Raw genomic sequence first — 21,089 nt, 5'->3', positions numbered from 1 at the left:
TCAACTTAGTGCCCGCTGTCTGCAGCACGCACAGGAGCCCCCGTCTCTTCTTTTTTTTTTTGAGATGGAGTCTCACACTGTTGCCCAGGCTGGTGTGCAGTGGCATGATCTCGACTCACTGCAACCTCCACCTCCTGGGTTCAAGTGATTCTCCTACCTCAGCCTCCCAAGTAGCTGGGATTACAGGCACCCACCACCACGCCTAGCTAATTTTTTGTATTTTTAGTAGAGACCGGGTTTCACTATGTTGGCCAGGCTGGTCTCAAACTTCTGACCTCATGATCCGCCTCTGCCTTGGCCTCCCAAAGTGATGGGATTACAGGCATGAGCCACCGCGCCTGGTGCCCGATTCTTCTAAGAACAGGTGTCCCTGGGCAGCTCCTGGCATGGGCACCAGCAAACAGTGTCCTGAAGGACTGCATTCAGCAGGCACTTTTGGTGGCCAGAAACTATTTGATGTGTCTGAGTTTCTGTTCGGTGAAACAGAATAGCTAGAGAAAATAACTAACTACCAGCACATGATCCCTTGAAAATACTGAGGCACATGTGGTCATTTCATTTTAAAGCATGTCAAAGAGCTACAATGGAAGTAAACAGCTAAAAACATCAGTGACTTGGAAAGTGTTTTAAAAAGTTACACTGTATATGAAATAACTGCTCCCCATTTTAATAACTATAGAATGTCTATCAGTAAACAAGACTAGCAGAGCTCTAAAAGAATACTCAAACACTCCTGAAAAAGGTGTCTTCCAGTGCTTCTACAACAGCGTTTACACAGAAATACAAAGGTTCAAGTCTCCAAATTCAAGGGCATCAAGAAGGCCTGTGCACAGGCTACCCCAGAAGCATCGGCCCTGGTCTGGGGACATCACTGAGACAGGCCAGCAATGAGGCAGCCCACGAGGCAGTAACGGAATTGGTCTGTTTTTTCTGAAACAAGTTCAGTAAAATATCAGACTTTCTCCCTTCTTTCTGAAATAAAAAATGAATACAAAAGAAATTCCTTGATAGTTTCACTTGTCATTAAGTCAACAGGAAAAGTAAAGCCCCACAACGTGGTCTCCTGGATACATTCTCAGCAATATGGCTTGCAATATGGCTTTCTGGACTTTGAAATTCCGCCTGTATTTCTTGACAGAGACCTGTTTTCTCTCCAGGTCTCTGTCAGACTCATATTTCAGCATGCACCCCTTTTGTGTATTAGCCTGTGAATGATATTCAGTCACTGAAACAATAGAGCAACTTCCAAAGAGAAAATGCTATCTGTTCTGTTCCCAGGTAAGGGGCTGTGTGGAATGAGTGTCACTTGTCCATCCCAGCCTAACCCTAACCTAACCCGAACCTAAACCCTAACCCTAACCTAACCCGAACCTAAACCCTAACCCTAACCTAGGTTAGAGCTGCTGCAGCCGTGCCTCCGGGGTTCTCTCCGTTCTTCCGGCAACAGCGCTAGCATGCTCAGTGCTCCAGGATCCTGGGGGGTTTAAACAATGCCCAAAAGTGACTGAAACAGTTTCACACAACAGCTGCCAATACTGCAGCAGAGCTTACTGTGAGAACTACAATAATGGACCTTCTCTAAACTTACCTTGTCTAAAAATATAAAAATTCCCTCATTAGGAATGGATAAGGAAAATTAATTTCATATATCATAAAACAATGATCAACATTCTGCAATTCAGAGATAGAATCTGGATTTTGGAAGTACTATACTCAAGCGAAAGCCTGTTTCCACAAAAAAAATTTAAAATTTGCCAGGCGCAGTGGTGCGCACCTCTAGTCCTAGGTACTCAAGAGGCTGAGGCGGAAGGATCCCTTAAGCCCTGGAGGTGGAGGTTGCAGTGAATCATGATCACAGGATCACACCACTGCACTCCAGCCTGGGTGACAGAGCGAGACTCTGTCTCCAAAAAAAAAAAGAAAAAAAAAAAAATATCATGCAGTTCTTTTGGGAAATAACATTTCTAGATATATGTGGTGACTTTATTTCCTTTGGGCAATTTCACAATGTGAAATGGCATCAGGCTGCCAATCGTACAATATTTGGTATCAGGTTTTACTTGTAATCTATGTAGCTTAAAAACCTCGATTTGATTGAGGAGCTATCTGTGAAGAAAGCATTAACTTCCAGTGAGATTCTTCAATCAGAGGAATGACTTGGTTTTCAGACACTCAACATAATGAACAAGTGTGCTGCCCTAAAATTTGCTTCCTGTCTACCCTCTCTACTTACATTTTTGTACCTTCTTTCACAAATAAACCCTGTTTTCTAGATACAAAATTAAATTGTAGAAACTGTCAATATTCAACCATTTTTGACCTACCAAAATGACAAGTATTCATGATTTATTAGGAGCAGAGGAAAAGAAACTTTCCAGTGAAAGCTTAAAGACATGGTCGCCAGCTTCCACTGTGAAAATATACACGTCTACACGACTCAGCAACACGCTATCATAGAGTTAAAACTTTTCTTCACCCAGAACAAACCAAAAGTTAGAATTTGTCTCAAGTCTACATACTGGCCTATGTAAGGACCTCCTTCTTCACCCCCAGCCCCCACATAATGCACTGGCAGGGTGAGGGGGAAGGCTGGCACACCAGCTCTCACCCTGATCGGCTTTTCATTTTTCAGAGACATCTTCAGACAACTTCTGAGGAAATCTCACTGGGCTACTATAAATAAGTAGCAAATGCAAGTTAAAAGAATACACTTCAGCTGGCAGCTTCCCACATCTGTACCCAGCAATCCCATCCAGAACCATAAGATCGAATCAACAACCACGCCACCGGGCAGCGAAAAGCTTCCGTGTTGTTCAGAACCCGCCTCTTTTCCCCATGAAAAGTTCTTCCTCTTTTGAGGAAGAGTCTGTGCATGTGTGTACATGTCTGTGCATGGCTGTGGTTGTGCGTGTGCATGCATGTATAAAGATAACTAAAATGTTACAGGATTACAACTGATTCTACAATCCTAAACACCAAGCTCTTTTTCTCCCTCTGGCCAACAATTCTAGCACCTTAAGGAATCACTTAAAGGAAAAAAAAAAAAAAAAAGATATCAGCTGCTTTTAAATACAAGTCAAACTGCTTAAAATAAGCCCAATTTATAAATCATGAGAGATGTAAATTCTTGAGCCCCACCCTAGAACAGAGTCCGACACTAGAGGGGGTGGGGGAGGCACTCCCTGGCAGGAAGGGCTGAGAGCCCCTGCAGAGCCTCAGTGAGCCTGCTAAGCATTTCTGTATGGAACGGTGTGCAGGACTGGCCCATGGGGCTCCCCTCTACACACAGGTCATTGTGCGACCAACCTCCTGTTGGAAATAGGGCACCTGAAGCCTGCACACGATTCCAGTGGTGGGCTGAGTGGTAAAGAAAGGTTCACAACAGTGCTCTGGGCAACTCCAGCCTGCACCGAGTTTTCTGCCCCATTTCATGTTTTCATCTATTATCATAACACGCTGGGTCTTCCTGGACACCAATTCTGGCACTTCCCCTGAATTTCAACGTGTGGGCTCTCCTGCACATCCATGTGATCACTACGGGCGCGTTGCTCCTTTTGCTCTGGTTTAATTTTAAAACGTCTCCAGACCCCTCCTTTTGCCTTTTCATTCCTGGTTGTCCCATCTTCCCTGTCTTACACATGCTTCTCCTCTAAAGCACAAACAAGCTCTGCGTTCTCACACAGGTCTCTTCAATCCTCCTCCTCCTTTTGGAATGATTAACAACCGTGTTCTCAAAACCCTGTGGGAGAGCCTCCAGTTAACCAGCTTTTCCGTTGTGGCTTCCCATCATGTGCCCACACACATCTGTTCTTTAAGCCTGTGACGTGGGCTTTTCTGGAATCCGTGTCTGACACTGCTTAGTGTTTTCTTTCTCAATTGTCCAAACTTCAAAACGACTTAGCTGCTCACTCAAGATTCCAACATTTTCTACTTCACCAACCAGGACTTCCTGCAGTCAGAACCAGACGTAAAGGGGCTGTCTTCTCGGCGATCCACTTTATCTTAGAAGCAGAAGCAGAATCGGTCAGTCAGACGCCGAGATGATCCCACCTTCCACCGAGTTCACAGGGCCTCCACGGCGGGCTGAGATCTGCTCTGCAAAGGGCAGATTCTTCTCTGAGCGGAATTTTCTATGTTTCTATGCCTACCCCCAAATCAGCAGTGTCAGGGAGAGGCTCCTGCGCTGCATCTCCGAGGGCTCTCCTCAGCAGCCTCTGGGGGACGGCAGCCCCCCTGGCCTTGGGAGCAAAGCTGACTCGGGAGAAGTCGGTCACTAGGGCCCAGCCAGGGAGGCTGCGCACCCACTCCCCTTCTTCCCGCTGCTTTAATGTGCTTTCCCACAAGAAACACAGATGACGGTTTCTTGCTTCTTTCACTTCCTTCCAGATGACACCCAGGAAGAACGAAAGAGTTCATATGTGGTTTATGAGTAGACAGAAAAAAAAAATATCTAGTCTTCGAGGAATCAAGTTCTTGTCAAGTTACAATTTCTGAAACATGGTTACAGTTTGAAACTTTTTGGAAGACCATCTTCTGGTTATGACATTTCTACAAAATCTTCTCATTCTTCCTCACTCTTTGAGTCTATAGATAAATGTCTTTGAAATGGACTTTCTGGTGAGGCTTATTAATGTAGTTTAAGGAAGTAAAACACTAATCTGAGAACAAAACTGGCTACCACATCACTGCTACACTGAGAAAGTTCTCAAATTCCATGGGTTTAAAAAGTATAGTTAACATGCAGTTACAGCCGGGTGCAGTGGCTCACGTCTGTAATCCCAGCACTTTGGGAAGCTAAGGCGGGCGGATCATGAGGTCAGGAGATCAAGACCATCCCGGCTAACACAGTGAAACCTTGTCTCTACTAAAAATACAAAAAATTAGCCAGGCGTGGTGGCACGCGTCTGTAGTCCCAGCTACTCGGGAGGCTGAGGCAGGAGAATCGCTTGAACCCGGGAGGCGGAGGTTGCGGTGAGCCCAGATCGCACCACTGCATTCCAGCCTGGGCAACAGAGTGAGACTCCGTCTCCAAAAACAAAAACAAAAAATAACATGCAGTTACTAGAATTTTCTACAATTAAAAGGCCTAAAGGAATGAATACAGGTCCTCCTGGTGTAGACACCACCTGGCATTACACCAGTGAACACTAGGTGGTGCCATATCCCAAAGAGACAGAGACTCGACACTATTCCAAAACATTTAGGATAAAAAATATTTGTGGCTCACGCCTGTAATCCCAGCACTCGAAGGAAATGGAAGCAAATGGAAGAAAAAAGAGACCACTTAAGAGGTCTATACAAACCCACAGTACAAAATGCAAAATTCAATTTAAAAGACAAGACAGAAGTTAGCTGGTTTGGCAATGACTCCAAGCATATTCTCACAATGTAGGCTCTGAGCCTCACTCAAATGCTGTGAGAAGCAAACAGTACTTGCTGTTCAGGTATGGATCTTGACAACTCGATTACACTCAAAAATATTCAAGAAAATGATCAAGACTACACATGATGAAGCAAAGTCCACAAAAGTAGCAGGTAACATATGAAAACAACAATGCAACCCTTCCGCTCACAGGAAAGTACAGATCGCCCCAAAGACAGGAGGACCAGCAGGACACTGGGCCACACACTTCCCCTGAATTTCAACGTGCGCCTCGCCAAGCGCACCCGTCTGTGGCTCACAACAGACTAGGCTTGGGGTTTTTTCATCTGGACTCACTGCTACACAGTTACTGAACCAGAATTCTCCATCGCCATTTATTTTGAGAATCTCAGATTAGGATAACCACATTTTAATCCACCTAAAATGCTCTAGTGTCTACTGTGTTCCTGCAAATTAATCCAGATTATGATCAATTGTTTTGAAATATCCTTAAACATAAACTGTACGCTTCATAACTGCACCACTAGGGAGCCCGCTCTATCACAAACAGAAGCCAAGGCTTTGGGTTAACTTTCCATTACTACACACCAATAAAAATGAAACCTATCTCCCCAGGAAGCCAGTAATGAAGATGGCAGCAATTAAACCCAAGTAACATGCATGTTTCTGAAAGAGTTTTCATCTATTCATTTTTAGGAACTGTCAACAGCAGATGGAGATCTAAAACATGTACATTAATTACTCGTATCAACCCTAGTGTTAACATGTTTCCAAATTCACCCATGAAGCTAGAGGCTGTGAGATTCTTGAAAGAAAGCACTTTGGACTCCTCAGAACTCTGACATGTACTCTGTGCATCCAAAAACGTCCATTTCCAAAGTGCTCTGCCCCCAGACACACCAGATCCCGCCACGGGACGCAGGGTGCATGGCAATGGTAACAATGGGCACCACAGGTGACACCTGACAGGGAGGGCAGAAATCGGACTGAACAAGCAATGGGCACCACAGGTGGCACCTGATGAGGAGGCCAGAAATCAGACTGAACAAGCAGGTGGCTTCTTCGCTGGGTCGGCTACAGGGCTCTGGGCCTACACAGACCAGGAGTTTCCGTGGAAAAACCCTGTTTCCAATGGACCTGGAACTGTGTTCCTTTTCATGCATCTCATTTGCAGCCAGCTCAGCAGGCATGTTTCAGCATTAGAGTTAGCCAGCTTTAAATTAAGAGATGAAGATACAGTCCAAGATACTGTCATATTTGTAAAATCTAAACCAAGTCACAGCTATTTAGCACATGAAGCTATTTCTGGAAAGCAAGGAAAAGAAGGCTAAATACTTTAAAATGTAATGTTAATACAAATAAAACAAGTCATTTGATAGAACAAAAAATTTTGTATGTATGTGTGCAAGTGTGAACCTTCTATGACAATTATAAGGATCTCAAAGGATAATCTGTTCAGTTGGAGTATTTATTTCTTAAAATTTGTAACTAAGAATCTGAAAATTTCAAAATAAACGTTTGAGGCAAATGTTCTGATATTAAGTATGCACAACAGGTTATCTGTCTTATTTCCCAAGTATTATTTTAATATGAAGTAGCCAACACAAAGGGCACTGTGTTTTAAATCAAGAAATGACTTTGTCTTGAGACACAACCACCCGTGGCACAGATGCCACCCCCAGGCGGCTACCTGAATGGGTCCCACTGACATCAGCAGGCTCTTCAGCTGGGCATCCGTGGTGGACGAGGACAGCCCCTCCACAGACACCACGCAGGGCTGGGGCTTGCACTCCACCACCCGCAGGTTCTGCTTGTTTGGCATCAGGCGCCCCCGGCCCATAGGACCGGCCACTCCTCTGCCTCGTCCGTGCATGATGGCCTGGTGACAACAAAGGAAATACATTCAGAGTTTCAAGCCTGAGCTTCTTCCATAGTCACTAAGATATAAAAGTGAACAAATAACTTAGAATCCATCAAAATATACCATGAGCTACAGGATTTTCTGTAGTTTTCTATCCACCATCAGAGAATGTTTTAATAACTAAATGAGACAACTATATCCAGCAAGTTTAAGTATAGGCGGAGGAAGACGAGGGAGCTGACGAAGCCTGCACCTCCCCAGGGGCCACGCACTTGTGCTTGGTGGGCACTCTGTGTCATCATCATTCTGTGTAGATCAGGCACCCATCGGGGCTGAGAAACTTGCTGCAAATGACAGTTAAGAATTTGGATCCTGTCCTGAGAGTCCCAGAGCCCCCATTTCTCCTAGTGTAGCATAGGCTGGTTTAAGCAGGACCTGTTGTGCACAGTGCTAAGTCCACCTTACAGTCACAACAAGCCACAGCATCATGTACCTGACTCTGCTGGCAGAGACTACATTTGCTACCCTGAAACCCTCCCAGGCAGATTCTGCAACCAGAAATTCAGCCGTGGCTGCACATTTCCATCGTCTGCAGGCTTTTCAAAAGAAACAAAACACAATTGTGACTGAGGACCCAGGCACCCCCAAGTATGATTCTGCTGGTCTAAGGCGGGCCCAAGCATTATCATTTTTAAAAGCTGCCAAGGGTTCAAAGCTACTGCTCAAGGAACTTTTAAAAAAGAGGAAACTGCTGAACTTTCCCACACTTTCTCCAGATTAGAAAGTCAGAGAGAACATATGTGCCCAGTGTAGCCTAGGACAGCGGTGAAGCGCAGAAGGCCGGGTGGAGATGGACGGCACTAGGTTTCCAGATGGCCTACCCGAATTCTGCTGGGGAGTTTGGGCAGAATGCAAAAGTGGCCTCCCAGTCCATCACAGAAAAAGGCAGAAAGTTAGGTGGAAACTAGAATAGAACCTCAGGACATGAGTGTGCACACACACAAAAGGAAACGAAGAGAAAACCTCCACATTTCTTAGTACTCTGAAGAAGGCAGCAAAACTATGCCTGTGAAGTAAGTTTTAAAACAGTTGCAAGGGGTTATTTCAAGAGAAACCACACTGGAAAATGCACATGAAAAGTTGCAAGTTACAGTTACCCTGGCTGGAAATCAGTAGTAACTAACTAGTCTTCTGTTCTAACTAGAGTAAGTTATGATATTAACAATAATATCTCTAACAAATGCCTACTTATATACACCAAGCACCAGGTTTTTTTAAATGCATCTTCTTATAAGATGCTCAGAATTGCTTAAATAAGATAGGAAACATCATGATCCTCATTCACAGGAGCATTTACGTTTAAGTTGAAGAAACTCAAGTGTGCTCTGTGTGTGCGTGTATGGAGGGCGTGTTTCTAAGGCCTTTCTCATCATATATTCAGGGATGGCACCTGAAGGAAGAAAATTCAGACTGCAGCAATCTTTAAAGAATCCATCACTTTAACACTGGCGTTATCACTGAATCTGTCCACACACCTGTTTTCTAGTACAAAATGGAATTTTGTTTGCTCTTATATCATGAAGTCTTTATGAGGTAAGACGAAGTAACTTAAATACTTCAAAAGGAGCCAGAATAGTCTTAATAGTAACACTACTTCTAAAGTGACAAAGTGACGAGATGACGAGGGAGGATGAGCGGGCAGACTTGCTGTCCTCCAGAGCGCAAAGCAGGGCTGCGCCCAGGTCTCCCTCTGCATCGCTCCACCCAACAGGTGCTACTGGCTTCTGCACCAAGAGGGCACTTCACTCTCAAGACTTTGGGGAGCCAGAAAGATGCCTCACTAGAAGCTGAGGGGAAGTGCACTCTGTCACTTGTGTACAACATGACAGGATGTGCTCCTAGCGCACAGACGGTCACTCCAACAGAAAGGGGGATGGTAAGCACCCTTGCTTCCTGCCTGACAGCCTGAGCTCAGAGAAGCTCCTTCCAATCCCCAGGGTTAAGGGAAGGATTAAGGAGCTGGGAACTGTGGCCTAGAGCAAGTTACTTCATTTCCAAAGACCTTAGTTTCCCCTGTCTGAACTGGGGCCATGAGCATGCATTTGATTTTACATTTGTAACATTTCTGGTGAGTCAGTGAACAGAGGCAGGAAAGCGTGCTGACACGCAGCAGCAGGCGCTGTCCCGAGAGCACAGCAGGTGCTGCTGGGTAGACAGTTCAGAGTGGTGGGAAGCAATCGCACTCCTGGCTGGCTGTGGGTGCTCTTCTGGGTTTGCTCTGTGAAATAAGTCAGGAGAGGAAAAGGCTTTGGTGAAAATGTTAATGTGTTTTCAAAGCCAGAACAAAGGAAATGATGGTTCACTTATGAATGTGAGTATTACTGTGTGCCATGCGCTACAAATCAGAGCGTGTCTGAACACTGCCTCACACCGGCCTTCGCGTTTCCAGGGCTGTGCGCAAGGCACAAGCAGTACCTTCTTCGCCGGGTGAATTCCTTGGATGCTTTTGATCCCTGGAGGGACAGGCGAGTGTGCGTGGGGCCCCACTGGCAGATGTGGGGGCTGCTGGAGGCCCCCCCTGGTCAGCGTCACCTTGCGGACAGGCTGTGGTCCCACTTCTGGAGGCTGGGGAATCCGCTGGGGCTGGCCTTCTGGGTGAAAAAAGCCATCGCTCTCTCCTCCCTGCTGAAACCAAGAAGGCAACACGTTGTTCAGTGTCTGCTCCACCAAACGCTCCTCCCCAGCATTAGGAAGCCCACCTCAGCCAGTGTTCATCCACAAAGCAAAACCATTTCAAACAAGTGTGACTTGAAACCTGTCATTTCACTAGAGCCAGTAAGGACATTTCTCATTGGAGAGTGGTCAGGTTCTAACAATATGTTTGAAATTTCAAACACTAAGATGCCCTTTAATTACTGTATTCATATAAGAGGTCTGCGATTAAAATAAACGCTGTTGAATTCCCATGAAATACTGGTTATCTTCAAAATACTTCATATCCAACACGCATTTTCACTTTCAGCATGCATTATTCACTTTCAAGAGCATTCTTGTTAAAATGTACAGTTTGCATGAGCAGTGGTTTTAAACTCTTAACTCCTATTCCAACCCACCCTAAGATGGCAACGAGCCCAACTCCCGCTGGTTGCGACTGTAAGTCTTCCAAACCCATCATGGCGCCTTCCACCCACTCTGGATACAGGAACTTCAAATACTCTGACCTCTCCAATACAGTGCTCTGAAGCGCCCAAGAGCATCGCAAAATACTGGCTAGAAACTTCCCTTCCTTCTGCCGAGAGTTACAAGTGCCATTAGCAACTATAGAGTACGTGGATTTCCAAGAAGCGCAGTTACTCTACGAAGAACCTTAGAAATATCAGGAATCTTATCTTTTGTGTTTTATTAACAGTCTGTTCATCGATCAGGAGGCAAGTACACCTTGGAACTGTACCACCGATGTTGTTCATACCTCCAGGCAGCATAAAAATGTCTTAGGGTGGTGCCTATCAGCTGCTTTCAGTACTGAGTAGTGTTTTTCCCAAAGAACAGCTGGAAGCTGGGAAAGAACAGCAAGGACAGCAGACACCGCCCTGATGAATTATGTCAGGATGGATGCTTGGACTTGAAAAGGAAGATAGAGGCTTTTATTAGCACCAGGCCCACTCTCAACATCGACAGGGAGGGACTGTCAGTCATGGGATAGTAAACCCTCCCCACAGGGTGCTTAGCTGTGCCAGTGTCTCCAGGGGCAACCTGGTCAACCAGCTCAGAAGCAGCCCACAATACCCTTGTCCCGCTCTTCCTACCAAACGTTATCTTGTAGAGACCAAACGGAACAAACGGCTCTGCAAAAAGAAGGAACACGGATTGGGGCAAGATGGATGTAGCTAAGATTTCTGCTAAGACTGTACAAAGTAACAGGGACTCAAGAAAAGATGAGATGAAAAATGTCACACAGGAACAGGTGGCATGAAAAAGTCTGCAAATCTTCTCTCTCCAAAACAAGTATAAGCTGGACAAAATTTCCCAAAACAACATTTGAGGACTCTGGAAATCAAAGGAAATGAAACAAATGGAGAAGCACTTATTCCTGAGCTGTGAGGACAGTGCAGTGTGTGGCAGCTCCATCAGCACAGGGCCAAAACTCAGTAAGGCCTGAAGTTCCCCAGCAGCACTGGCCATACAGCACCCTCAGAGGGAAAGGCGCAGGGAAGCCCATGGGTCTGTGGACCTCTGGTCATGGTTCAGTTTGGAACAAGCAGCACACCAGCCAGAAATCTGAGAAACCTAATGAGGAAATTCCAGAATGGAAAGTGCTAGAGAAGGCCTAGATGGGCTCTCCCCACATGGCTGCCTGGGAAGCCCCAACCCACACACAGATAACTGGCCACGGGGGGGCCATGCAGGGTCCAGAGACCTGAGCACAAGCTCGTCTCAGGCGCTGGCTGGCCACTAAGCTATGCAGCAGTAGGGTCAACCCCTAGGAAGCTAGGCTGAGAAATAAAAATAATACAAACACTGAACAAAAAATATTTAAACTGAATGAAAACAAAAATACAACACATCAAAATTCAGGGGGTGCAACTTAAGCAATGACATCAAAAAGGAAAAACATCTAAAATCAGTAATTTGAGTTTCTACCTCAAAAAGCTAGTCCCCCGTCCTCAAAAAAGGAAATCAAACCCAAGTAGAAGGAAGGAAAATGATAAAGATGCAGCGAAAAGCAACGGCATGGTAAACACAAAAAAGACAATCTGTGAAACCAAAAGTTGGTATTTTGAGATCAGCAAAAAAGTGATGCTCCTTTAAGGATACTGACCAAGAAAAAAGGAAAGAAGATAAATTACCAAAATAAGGAAACAAAGAGGGATCACCGCAATGGACCCTAAGAAATTAAAAAGACATTACAAGCAACTTTACATCAACACACTAGACAATTTACATGAAATCAGCAAATTCCATGAGACACAAGTACCAAAACTGACTGAAAGAGAAAATACGAATAGAACTCTAAGAAGTAAAGACAATGAATTAAAAACCATTCACAAAGAAAAACAAAGACCCAAATAGCTTCACCAGTAAGTTTTACCAAATATTTAAGGAAGAAAGACTACCAAGCTTACGCAATCTCTTTCAGAAAACAGAAAAGGCAGAAGCACTTCCCCACTCATTCTTTGGGCCTGGTATTACCCTAATACAAGGCCAAAGGCATCAAAAGAAAAGACAACTGCAAAAGAATATTCCTCATAAACATACATGAAAAAAAATCCCCAACAGAATATTAGCAGACTAAATCTAGCAACACGGAAAAGGGATCACACCTCATGACCAGGTAAGATTCATCCCAGAAGCACAGGGCTGGTTTAACACCCCCCCAGTTAATCAAGGGAACACACTACACAAAGGAAAGGACCATGTGTACATCTGCTATCGTCCAGCCAGGGTTGCAGGTGACTGAACCAGATGGGTTCTCCCACCTAAAGCTCTATGACTCTATCATGTGAATTATCATCGCCTGAAATGTGCTGATCTTACTCCTGTCTTACAGGGACTACCCCCAACCCCCACATGAAAATGGAAGCACTGTGAAAAGGCAGACCGCTCGCACTATCCAAAGTCAGGCTGGTAGTTTTTGCCTCTTAAACCTTCTCCACAAGGTCTTCTACCCAAGGTGTGAGCAGGTATCCCACCAGGCAGGGAGGGCCTATCCTGAGTACACAATTTTTCAGTCTGGATCTTAAAAAGCTATTTGAATTCTCTCTAGTTTTATACATGCTTGAAAGTTTCTATACTAAAAAGTTTTAAAATTTAAAAATATATACCACATACCTTCATCTTTCATGAGAACCAGTGACCATTAATTTATCCAAAATCCTATTGCAATGGTGTTGCCTGACAGTACAATCTTAGTATGAGATTCATAAATTCACTATGCACGTGTTCAGCTGTACTGCCACTGAAAACACTCCTCTTTACAAGCGCGAACATTTCACACCAGCCTCCAGGTCCCATGAGGGCCCATGTTAGGTGGAGGGGACATCAGACTACTCAGTTCTCCACACAACTCAGCAACCCAACAGCCTTACTGACTGTGATTCTCCAACTTCTACCCTTTCCACTAAGGTGGGCAAATGCATGGATTGTGGAAGGTTTGCTCTCTAAGAAGGACTTCCAGAGTGTGAACTTAAGTAATCTAAATCAGCTCCCTGGTAGCTTAACCAACTACGTCTCCAAGGATGCCGACCACATTTGCTATCTTGTAAGTGCTTGAGAGAAGCCAATGGTTTAGACCCCAGTGAATCTCTTTTGTTCACCATACCAAAATGTCTCATGCACACAGAAGGCACTGAAATATTTAGTGAATAGATCAGTAAATAGTAGATTGTACTTTTTAAAGTTAAGTAGTTCTGAATGTGCTAAAAGAGATTATAGCATCAGAATACTAGGTTATAGCCACTGTCAATCAGTACACACATACTTGCTACGTCACTAAGATACTAAAAGGCCAACTTTCAGCCCAGCAACATGAAGTGTCACGTGGCAGAAAGAGAGGAGACAGGACCTTTGGCCTAAAGGGAACGATGTTCACAGAACATGACGGACGGCAAGACGAATGCTCTGGCCACTGTTTACCTGGCAATCCAAAGCTAGAAACAAGATGGTCTAGAGAGGAAACTTTAACAATAGCTGGCACCAAAAGGAGGATGTTATTATTTGCGTGTTGTAAGGTATACAATGTGTATGTGTATTTGGGTGATAAACACATAACACGGTAGTAATTTGATAATTTTTTAACTGTGCTTTGGGAGGCCGAGGCGGGCGGATCACAAGGTCAGGAGATCGAGACCATCCTGGCTAACACAGTGAAACCCCGTCTCTACTAAAAATACAAAAAATTAGCCGGGTGTGGTGGCGGGCGCCTATAGTCCCAGCTACTCGGGAGGCTGAGGCAGGAGAATGGCGTGAACCCGGGAGGCGGAGCTTGCAGTGGGCCGAGATCGCGCCACTGCTCTCCAGCCTGGGCGACAGAGCAAGACTCCAGCTCAAAAAAAAAAAGAACATAAACACTGAGTCAATAAATACCCCGAATAAGAAAAAGTTCTCTTCGTTGTTATTTCGGGTAAGAGACTGGTGAAAATTTATCTCTGGTGATATTAATGTCAGATAAGAACTCTGAAAAATAAAGTTCTAAACTTTTATTTTCCATTGAAGGAAAAGTTTATTTTTTAAGTAGGCTTGATCTCTATTTAAAGTTCAGAAACACAGGTATTACAAAAAGCCCTTCCCTTCCTCATCTGTTTCAAAAAAAACTAAAATTTCCTTATGCAGATCTTGCAACATAAAGAAAGGGACCTGATGTGACGGTGTCACACCTCATTGGCAACTTTCTAAGAAATGGCCTGAAAAGGCAGGAATGAGGCCTGTGATGAGAGAGTCCCTGCAGACAGAGGCCTCACCTCCTAGTGCCACCTCTGCTCACTCCGTGGGGCCGGGTGGGCCTTCCTGGGCCTGCCACTGCACCCCTCCCTGCTTGGGAAGCTCTTGGGCCCGGACTGACAGACTCTTCGGTCCCAATGGCAGGTTGGGATGCAGCTACTTGGTTTTTCTTCCCAGTGGGTCTGGCTCTCGGTGGTCTCTTGCTTCCTGGAGGCATATGCACCACAGTGTCCTCAGGGCAGGCAGACACCAGAAGACACAGAAAGTGGGGTGCTTCAGAGTCTTGTGATGCCGACTACCCAACTTTCAAAGAAAGACTCTTCCTACAAAACTGCTCAGCAGCAAGAAGCCCTGCCTGGGTAAGCTCTGGAGCTGCTTATATCCAAGACAAGTTTTTGTACCTTATACAGCAGGGGTCCCCAACCCTCACTACCAGTCTGTGGCCTGTTAGGGACTGGGCTGCATGCACCGCAGGAGGTGAGCAGCAGGCAGGCAAGCATTACTGCCTAAGCTCCGCCTCCTGTCAGGTCAGCAGCAGCATTCGATTCTCACGGGAGCATGAATCCTACTGTGAACTGCGCATGTGAGGGATCTAGGTTGCCAGCTCCTTATAAGACTCTAATGTCTGATGATCTGAGGTGCAACAATTTCATCCTGAAACCATTCCCCACCGCCAACCCTAGTCTGCGGAAAAAATGTCTTCCAAGAAACCAGTCCCTGGTGCCAGTAAGGTTGGGGACCCTGTTATACAGCAACAAATGATATCATAAAACTTTATAACGGAAACTTCCAAGGCACTCCTGGGATCTTAATCATCAAGAGTTTTGGTATTATTCAATATATTCACTTAGTACTGGCAGTGAAATAATCCATAGCTCATATCTGTTGAATGTCTACAATAGGACAAGAAATGTACTACTAGGGTCTGTACAGACATTGTTTTCCTTCAGTCCTCCTGATGTAGTTTTGGTATTTTGTCCCTCCCCAAATCTTCTGTTGAAATGTATCCCCAGTGCTGGAGGTGGGGCTTAGTGGGAGGTGTTTGGATCATGGGGCAGATGACTGTGAATGGCTTAGGCCATCCCCTTGGTGATAAGCAAGCTCTGAGTTCACAAAAGATCTGGCCATTGAGAGGGCATGGTGCACGCCCCGCCCCCCACCCCACACCACCATGCTCCTGCTTTTGCCATGAAATGCGCCTGCTCCCCACTCTGCATTCCACCATGATTGGAAGCTTCCTGAGGCCTCCCTAGAAGCCAAGCAGATGCTGGCACCATGCTTCCTGTAACGCCTGCAGAACCCTGGGCCAATTAAACCTCTTCTCTTTATAAATTATCCAGTCTCAGGTATTTCTTTATAGCAGTGCAAGAAATGCCTAATACACCTCCCTGAGAGGTAAGTAGTAGTATCCTCATTGTGCCCATTAAACAAACTTCAGTCACACAATAAGCGCTGGAACATCTTTGCGGCTCCAAAACCAGGGGAAGAGTTTACACTAACATATTTTGAAACTATTTTCAGAGCGAGTTGAAACAAATGGGATCAACAATTAAATCACTTTAATTAAATGAAGGGCTACTATAATGCTGTGCTTCTGAATTTTTCTGAAGATCATGCTAAGCAATGAAGGCTTGAATATAAGTAAAAGGTTGTTTCATTTTGTAAGAAAAAAATGAATTTTTTTTTCTAATTAAAAGAATAATTACTCCCTTTTAACTTAGCATGAGGAAAAGCTAATTCTACAGAACAGTTTCAAGTTCCTGGGTTTTACTCCAGTTCACACTAGAATGTGAACCAGCATACACATCCCTAGGTTGTGGCCAGGAATGTAGTTTGGATCAGGTGAACAACTTCTACCCACAGGTCAAATTCTCCCATTGACTCTTCGATTCAACAACTTGTCCCTTTGGATTCTGTGGATCACATTCAAATTTTACTTTATTAGTGGTTTTGTTTTTGAGAAAATTTTCATTTCACCTTTCCCAATGGACAGACATTTCTTTCAAGGTACACTTCAGCCCATACTGTGGTTGATACTACAGTCTCTGTCAAGAAGTAGGCAAGCATCACTCTGAATGGCATCCAATACAGCTTGGTGGTCCTAATCATTACTCATCAACTGACAAGTCCTATTTTAGCCACAAAATCAGGTATTACAACAGCCATGCTGGGGAAAGGAAAATATGGGTTTTGATACTACCCAGATACCGTAGATGCCACCCACCACCAAGCTACCCGGCTATCTGGAAATTGCTGGTGACGTTTGTGCCCAACCTTTGCTGCCTACTTTGCAACTTGTGCTTTCGCCTGGGGTTTTACCATTCACTCCAACTCACGGGCGGCACACAGTGACATTCGGCCTCTCCTGGGTTTCCAACATGCTCAGATTAAACATCACGATCCCAGCTTCCATTTCGTGTCATCTCTTAGAACAAATAGCAAGCAGAGTGCACCACGAGAGGAGTGAACTGCAATGCGCTAGACTCACACTTGGCCCAATTTATATGGCAGATCAATGTGGAAACAATGCTTTCAATTCCCTTTTACTGCATATACCAAAACAACTTCCTGATTTTGACTTTTGATTTTAGCATGTTGTAGTACAAATATCCAGGAACAAATTAAATTCTTCAACTGATTACATCTGAGAAACAAATTGATTACATATTTTTATACCTATACTCACACACATATACAAGATTTGAATAAGAACCAAGCCAAATTAAATCTACCCATTTATTTATAAGTCTTCTATAAGGTTACAATTATGCATATAATTACAGCATTGAAAGAGATCCTAAAATTACTAGTACTTAGTTAAGTAAATTTTAAAATACTGTTGATTCAAATTGAATTTTAGAAGGCTGTTATCTTAACATCCGCATATAAGTGTTGTATGTGGGTGACAGACTACATTCTATTCATAAAAAGTATGTTTGCTTTGAAACTGAATTTTTCCAGGGTGGTGTTCGCTTTTTAACTCTTCAAACAACACTAGGTTCAGACAACATTTTAAGTATCTTCTACTTCCTCCAAAGCACATGAGAGAGAAAAGAAGTTTTGTCATCTCTGGTCAAACCAGAAACATTTTTTTCCCACAAATGATTACCTTTTAATGCTATAAAAATCGCTTTTTTAGACTAGTTTTTTTTTTTGTATATATATAAAAGGCACTATTTGAATTAAGTAAGCTTAGGGAATACTTTTTATCAGCTTAATCGTTACAAAAAAAAAGAGGTCTGTAGCCCCCAACATTAGCAGGACAAATTTATTTATAACAAATGGTTTAAATGCATAGATAAAAACACCTATTGATATTGTCAGGGCTTCCTGCAATTTGACAGATCAAATCTTATTTTCATTCTTAAACCCCATGAAGAAATGCTATCACTGACTTGCATTCACTAGTGAGCAAATTGATTAACCCCCCTCTATAGAAATCTCAACTCTTGATTATACCTATCAGAGGCTAAGCAGCATTATTCTAGAGTGACAACACTTGACAAATTCCCCAACCATTTTTCTCAGCCTTTGTGGCCCTGCTAACTTGTATTAACCCTGATGAAAAATTAATTTTCTTTATCTTCTTCTAAACCCCAAAATCCAAATCCGCCAAACTGGCAACTCTTTCTGTAAAGGTATTATGAAAACCTCTAAAAGATTAATTGCATGTCTTCAGGTGACATTAAATTAATTTCTGTACTCATGACAGACATTTGATACTCCGTACTGAGAAGACAGATAACATTGTCAGGACACACAGAAGGACAGGGGTGTAGTGTCCCAGGGCAGCCTCTTATGAATTCTCCTTTCGATAAGGCCATACTTCACTGTCACCGCCAATGTTGCTGATCTTACAGTCCAGAGACCTCATTGAACAGGTTTCTATTAACTACAACAATGCTGGGCCTATCCCTGTAATCTTTATAAAGCTCACTCAAAATGTGGACAATAAATGATATGCATGCTATACGAAGTTTCTAAATATAAATACATTTAGGGCTCCTCATTTTTTTCTCTGAAGACTACTGGATTAAAGAAGAGAGGGTAAAAGAAAATATTAATAAACAGGCTCACATTCTCTTCCTTCTCTGCAATAAATTATCCCCCTGAAACAGTAAGCATGCAAAACATGGGGAGCACTTACATCTAAAATACTGCCTATCTGGAACTAGGTCTACACAGGCAGAATTAAAACCAAATCCGTAAGGTTAGAGAGACCAGGTTGGACAGATCTCCTAACTACCAAGCTTCATGAAAGAAAAGGGTTCTCTTAGCACATGCATTTGACTTTCTAGTACGGTATGGTGAGAACGTGGCAGAGTTATTCAAGTGCTTGCTCTCTCTCTTAACAGTCTACCTTTCTGACATTAGTTAGGCCTGGGGAGATCTTTAAAAAGCAAAATTAGCTGGCCTTTGAAGGAACAAACCAAAGCCTTGAGCCTCTGAGGGGATCTCATACCCCAGGATTCTCCAATTTCGACAGCACAAATCTAGCAGTCTAAAAAGAAAAGGATTACTAAAGTAAGCCAGGCACCTCCAGATGCTGTGGCTTATGAGGCAGGGTGTGAAGTCCAGCTCTTCCAGCCACACAGTCCCTCACAGAGGAAGGAGTGCAGCCCCAGGCTCTGAAAAGTGGCCCTTCCACCCTGCCCTGGAAGAGTGGCTCCAAAGGACCTGCTCTGTAGCACTGAGCAAGTTCTGCAGAACAGGTGACCAGGATCCTATCTGGGTAGGCTGTTGAAAGTTAGGGGAGGGAAGTTACCTAAGACATTGAAGAAAGCAGATTCCCCTTCTGTCTGGGGCGGGTGAGTGAGCTAATCCTGATTCCTAACTGAAGGTGAATTATTTCTGATTCACCTGCTAATTTTACTCCCTAACATCATACCCCTAAAAAAACATAAATTAATGAGTATGGAAATTCTTATGTGTTCAAAATGATTTACGTCCTCTAATGACCAATGGTCTATCTTGCCATGTTTAGAGGCCACATGATTAAGAATGCTTAAAAAGTACTCTCTTTGGAAATTATCAATTCTGCCCACACTAAGACATTTCAAAGCTCTTAAAAACAAGTATTCATGCACAACTGTTTCTCCTCCAAAAGGAAGATGCTAGACTGTACGTCTTATCAAATAAGTGATTAATCAGGATTCTATATGCCCTATTTTTCTTTCACTCTTCTGCTATTTGTCTGCTGGCCATTTTACCACTCATTAGCACCTTTAAACAAATGAGGTCAAACTCCACCCAGCCAACTTGGCAGGCATGAGGTGCCTGTCCCGCGCCTCCACGTTCCTCCCCTGCCCCAAGCACCTGAATGTGCATCTCTCGTGGCCCCCACCTCTGTGTCAAAAGCCATTTACACTCAGTCTCCCTCCCTGCCTGGTCTTCCCAGAACTGTCCTGTTGGAAATCCAACTGCAGCTCTGCCCTTCTCATGGGCAGGTTCAGACTGGGAACCTTACTTCTGAGTCGCTTCTATCTGGCCCCTCTCAGCTCCTCCTTAGCTCTGCTACTCATCCACTCCCAGGCGCTGCCAGAGATCATCCTAGGAAGTCACCTTCTGCCAGAAATCAAGTGACCAGAACAGCGGCATCCTCCTGTCCGGGACCTTAGAGGCTAAAAACGTGGGTTCCCCTGAATGACACTCACAAGGTGGAGGCTGTGCCTTTGCATGGGTCTTCACCACAAACAAGTTACCACTGAAGATTTGCCACTTAATTCAAATAGCAGCAAAACAGGATGTGAAATATCCCATTTTGCAAATGAACAAAAGAGGACTTTCAGGAGGCAATAATAAATTTTTGCATGAAATAATGCCCAGAAGAATTAGTAATGATTCATGCTTTTTGTCTTTTTCCAAATTTTGCTTACTTACTGTTATCATCTAAATGTCAACAGAAACAACTACTACTTTTATCATCAGAAGTACTGGGGAAAGGGGTAAGAACACTGCTAATTCCTCCCTTGCTATTTCAGTAAGAGAGTGCAAGCCATGTTGCCATTTTTAACGTAGTATTTAAATATCGTAAACATTTATAATGTACCTGAAACTGCCTTACATCCTGGACACACAAAAAAAGACCAAACCCCCACTCAGGTAAGTAGCAGTAACATCAGGAGCCAGCTCTGAAAACACACGGTCAGATGAGAAGACTGGGCTGCAGAAGAGGAACAAAGAAAGGAGGAACCAGTGTGCGTGGGAGTGGCCATCCAGGGAGGCGTCCCAGAAGACGACCCACTTGAGCTGGATCCAAAGTAATAAGTGGGCCAGAGGCCTGAAACATGGCACATCCAGAGAAGGAGCAGGAGTGACAGTAGCAAATTCTAACCCCGACCGAAACGCTGAGGAATTTCCACGGCTTCTTAGACCAGTGGTTCTCACAGGGCGATGGGCGGCCTCAGA

General features: G+C 44.1%; 1 protein-coding gene across 19 annotated transcripts in view; it reads right to left on the bottom strand.

Annotated features, from left to right (window-relative positions):
* The window catches only part of RBM33 (RNA binding motif protein 33), a 137,483-nt gene that overhangs the window by 7,821 nt on the left and 108,573 nt on the right, over positions 1–21,089 (bottom strand). For 12 of the 19 annotated variants that reach the window (XM_063668041.1, XM_063668044.1, XM_054494167.2 and 9 more), the window contains 2 exons: positions 9,720–9,929; positions 7,074–7,262 (listed from right to left, as the gene is read on the bottom strand). In XM_063668041.1, coding sequence (XP_063524111.1) covers positions 7,074–7,262; positions 9,720–9,929 — 399 coding nt within the window. The remainder of the gene's footprint in view (positions 1–7,073; positions 7,263–9,719; positions 9,930–21,089) is intronic. The other 7 variants (XM_063668043.1, XM_054494166.2, XM_054494168.2 and 4 more) reach the window with 1 other exon arrangement.

This window comes from Pongo pygmaeus, chromosome 6 (genome assembly GCF_028885625.2).
Source record: "Pongo pygmaeus isolate AG05252 chromosome 6, NHGRI_mPonPyg2-v2.0_pri, whole genome shotgun sequence".
NCBI lineage: Eukaryota > Metazoa > Chordata > Mammalia > Primates > Hominidae > Pongo > Pongo pygmaeus.
This window is presented reverse-complemented; position numbering and strand designations above follow the sequence as displayed.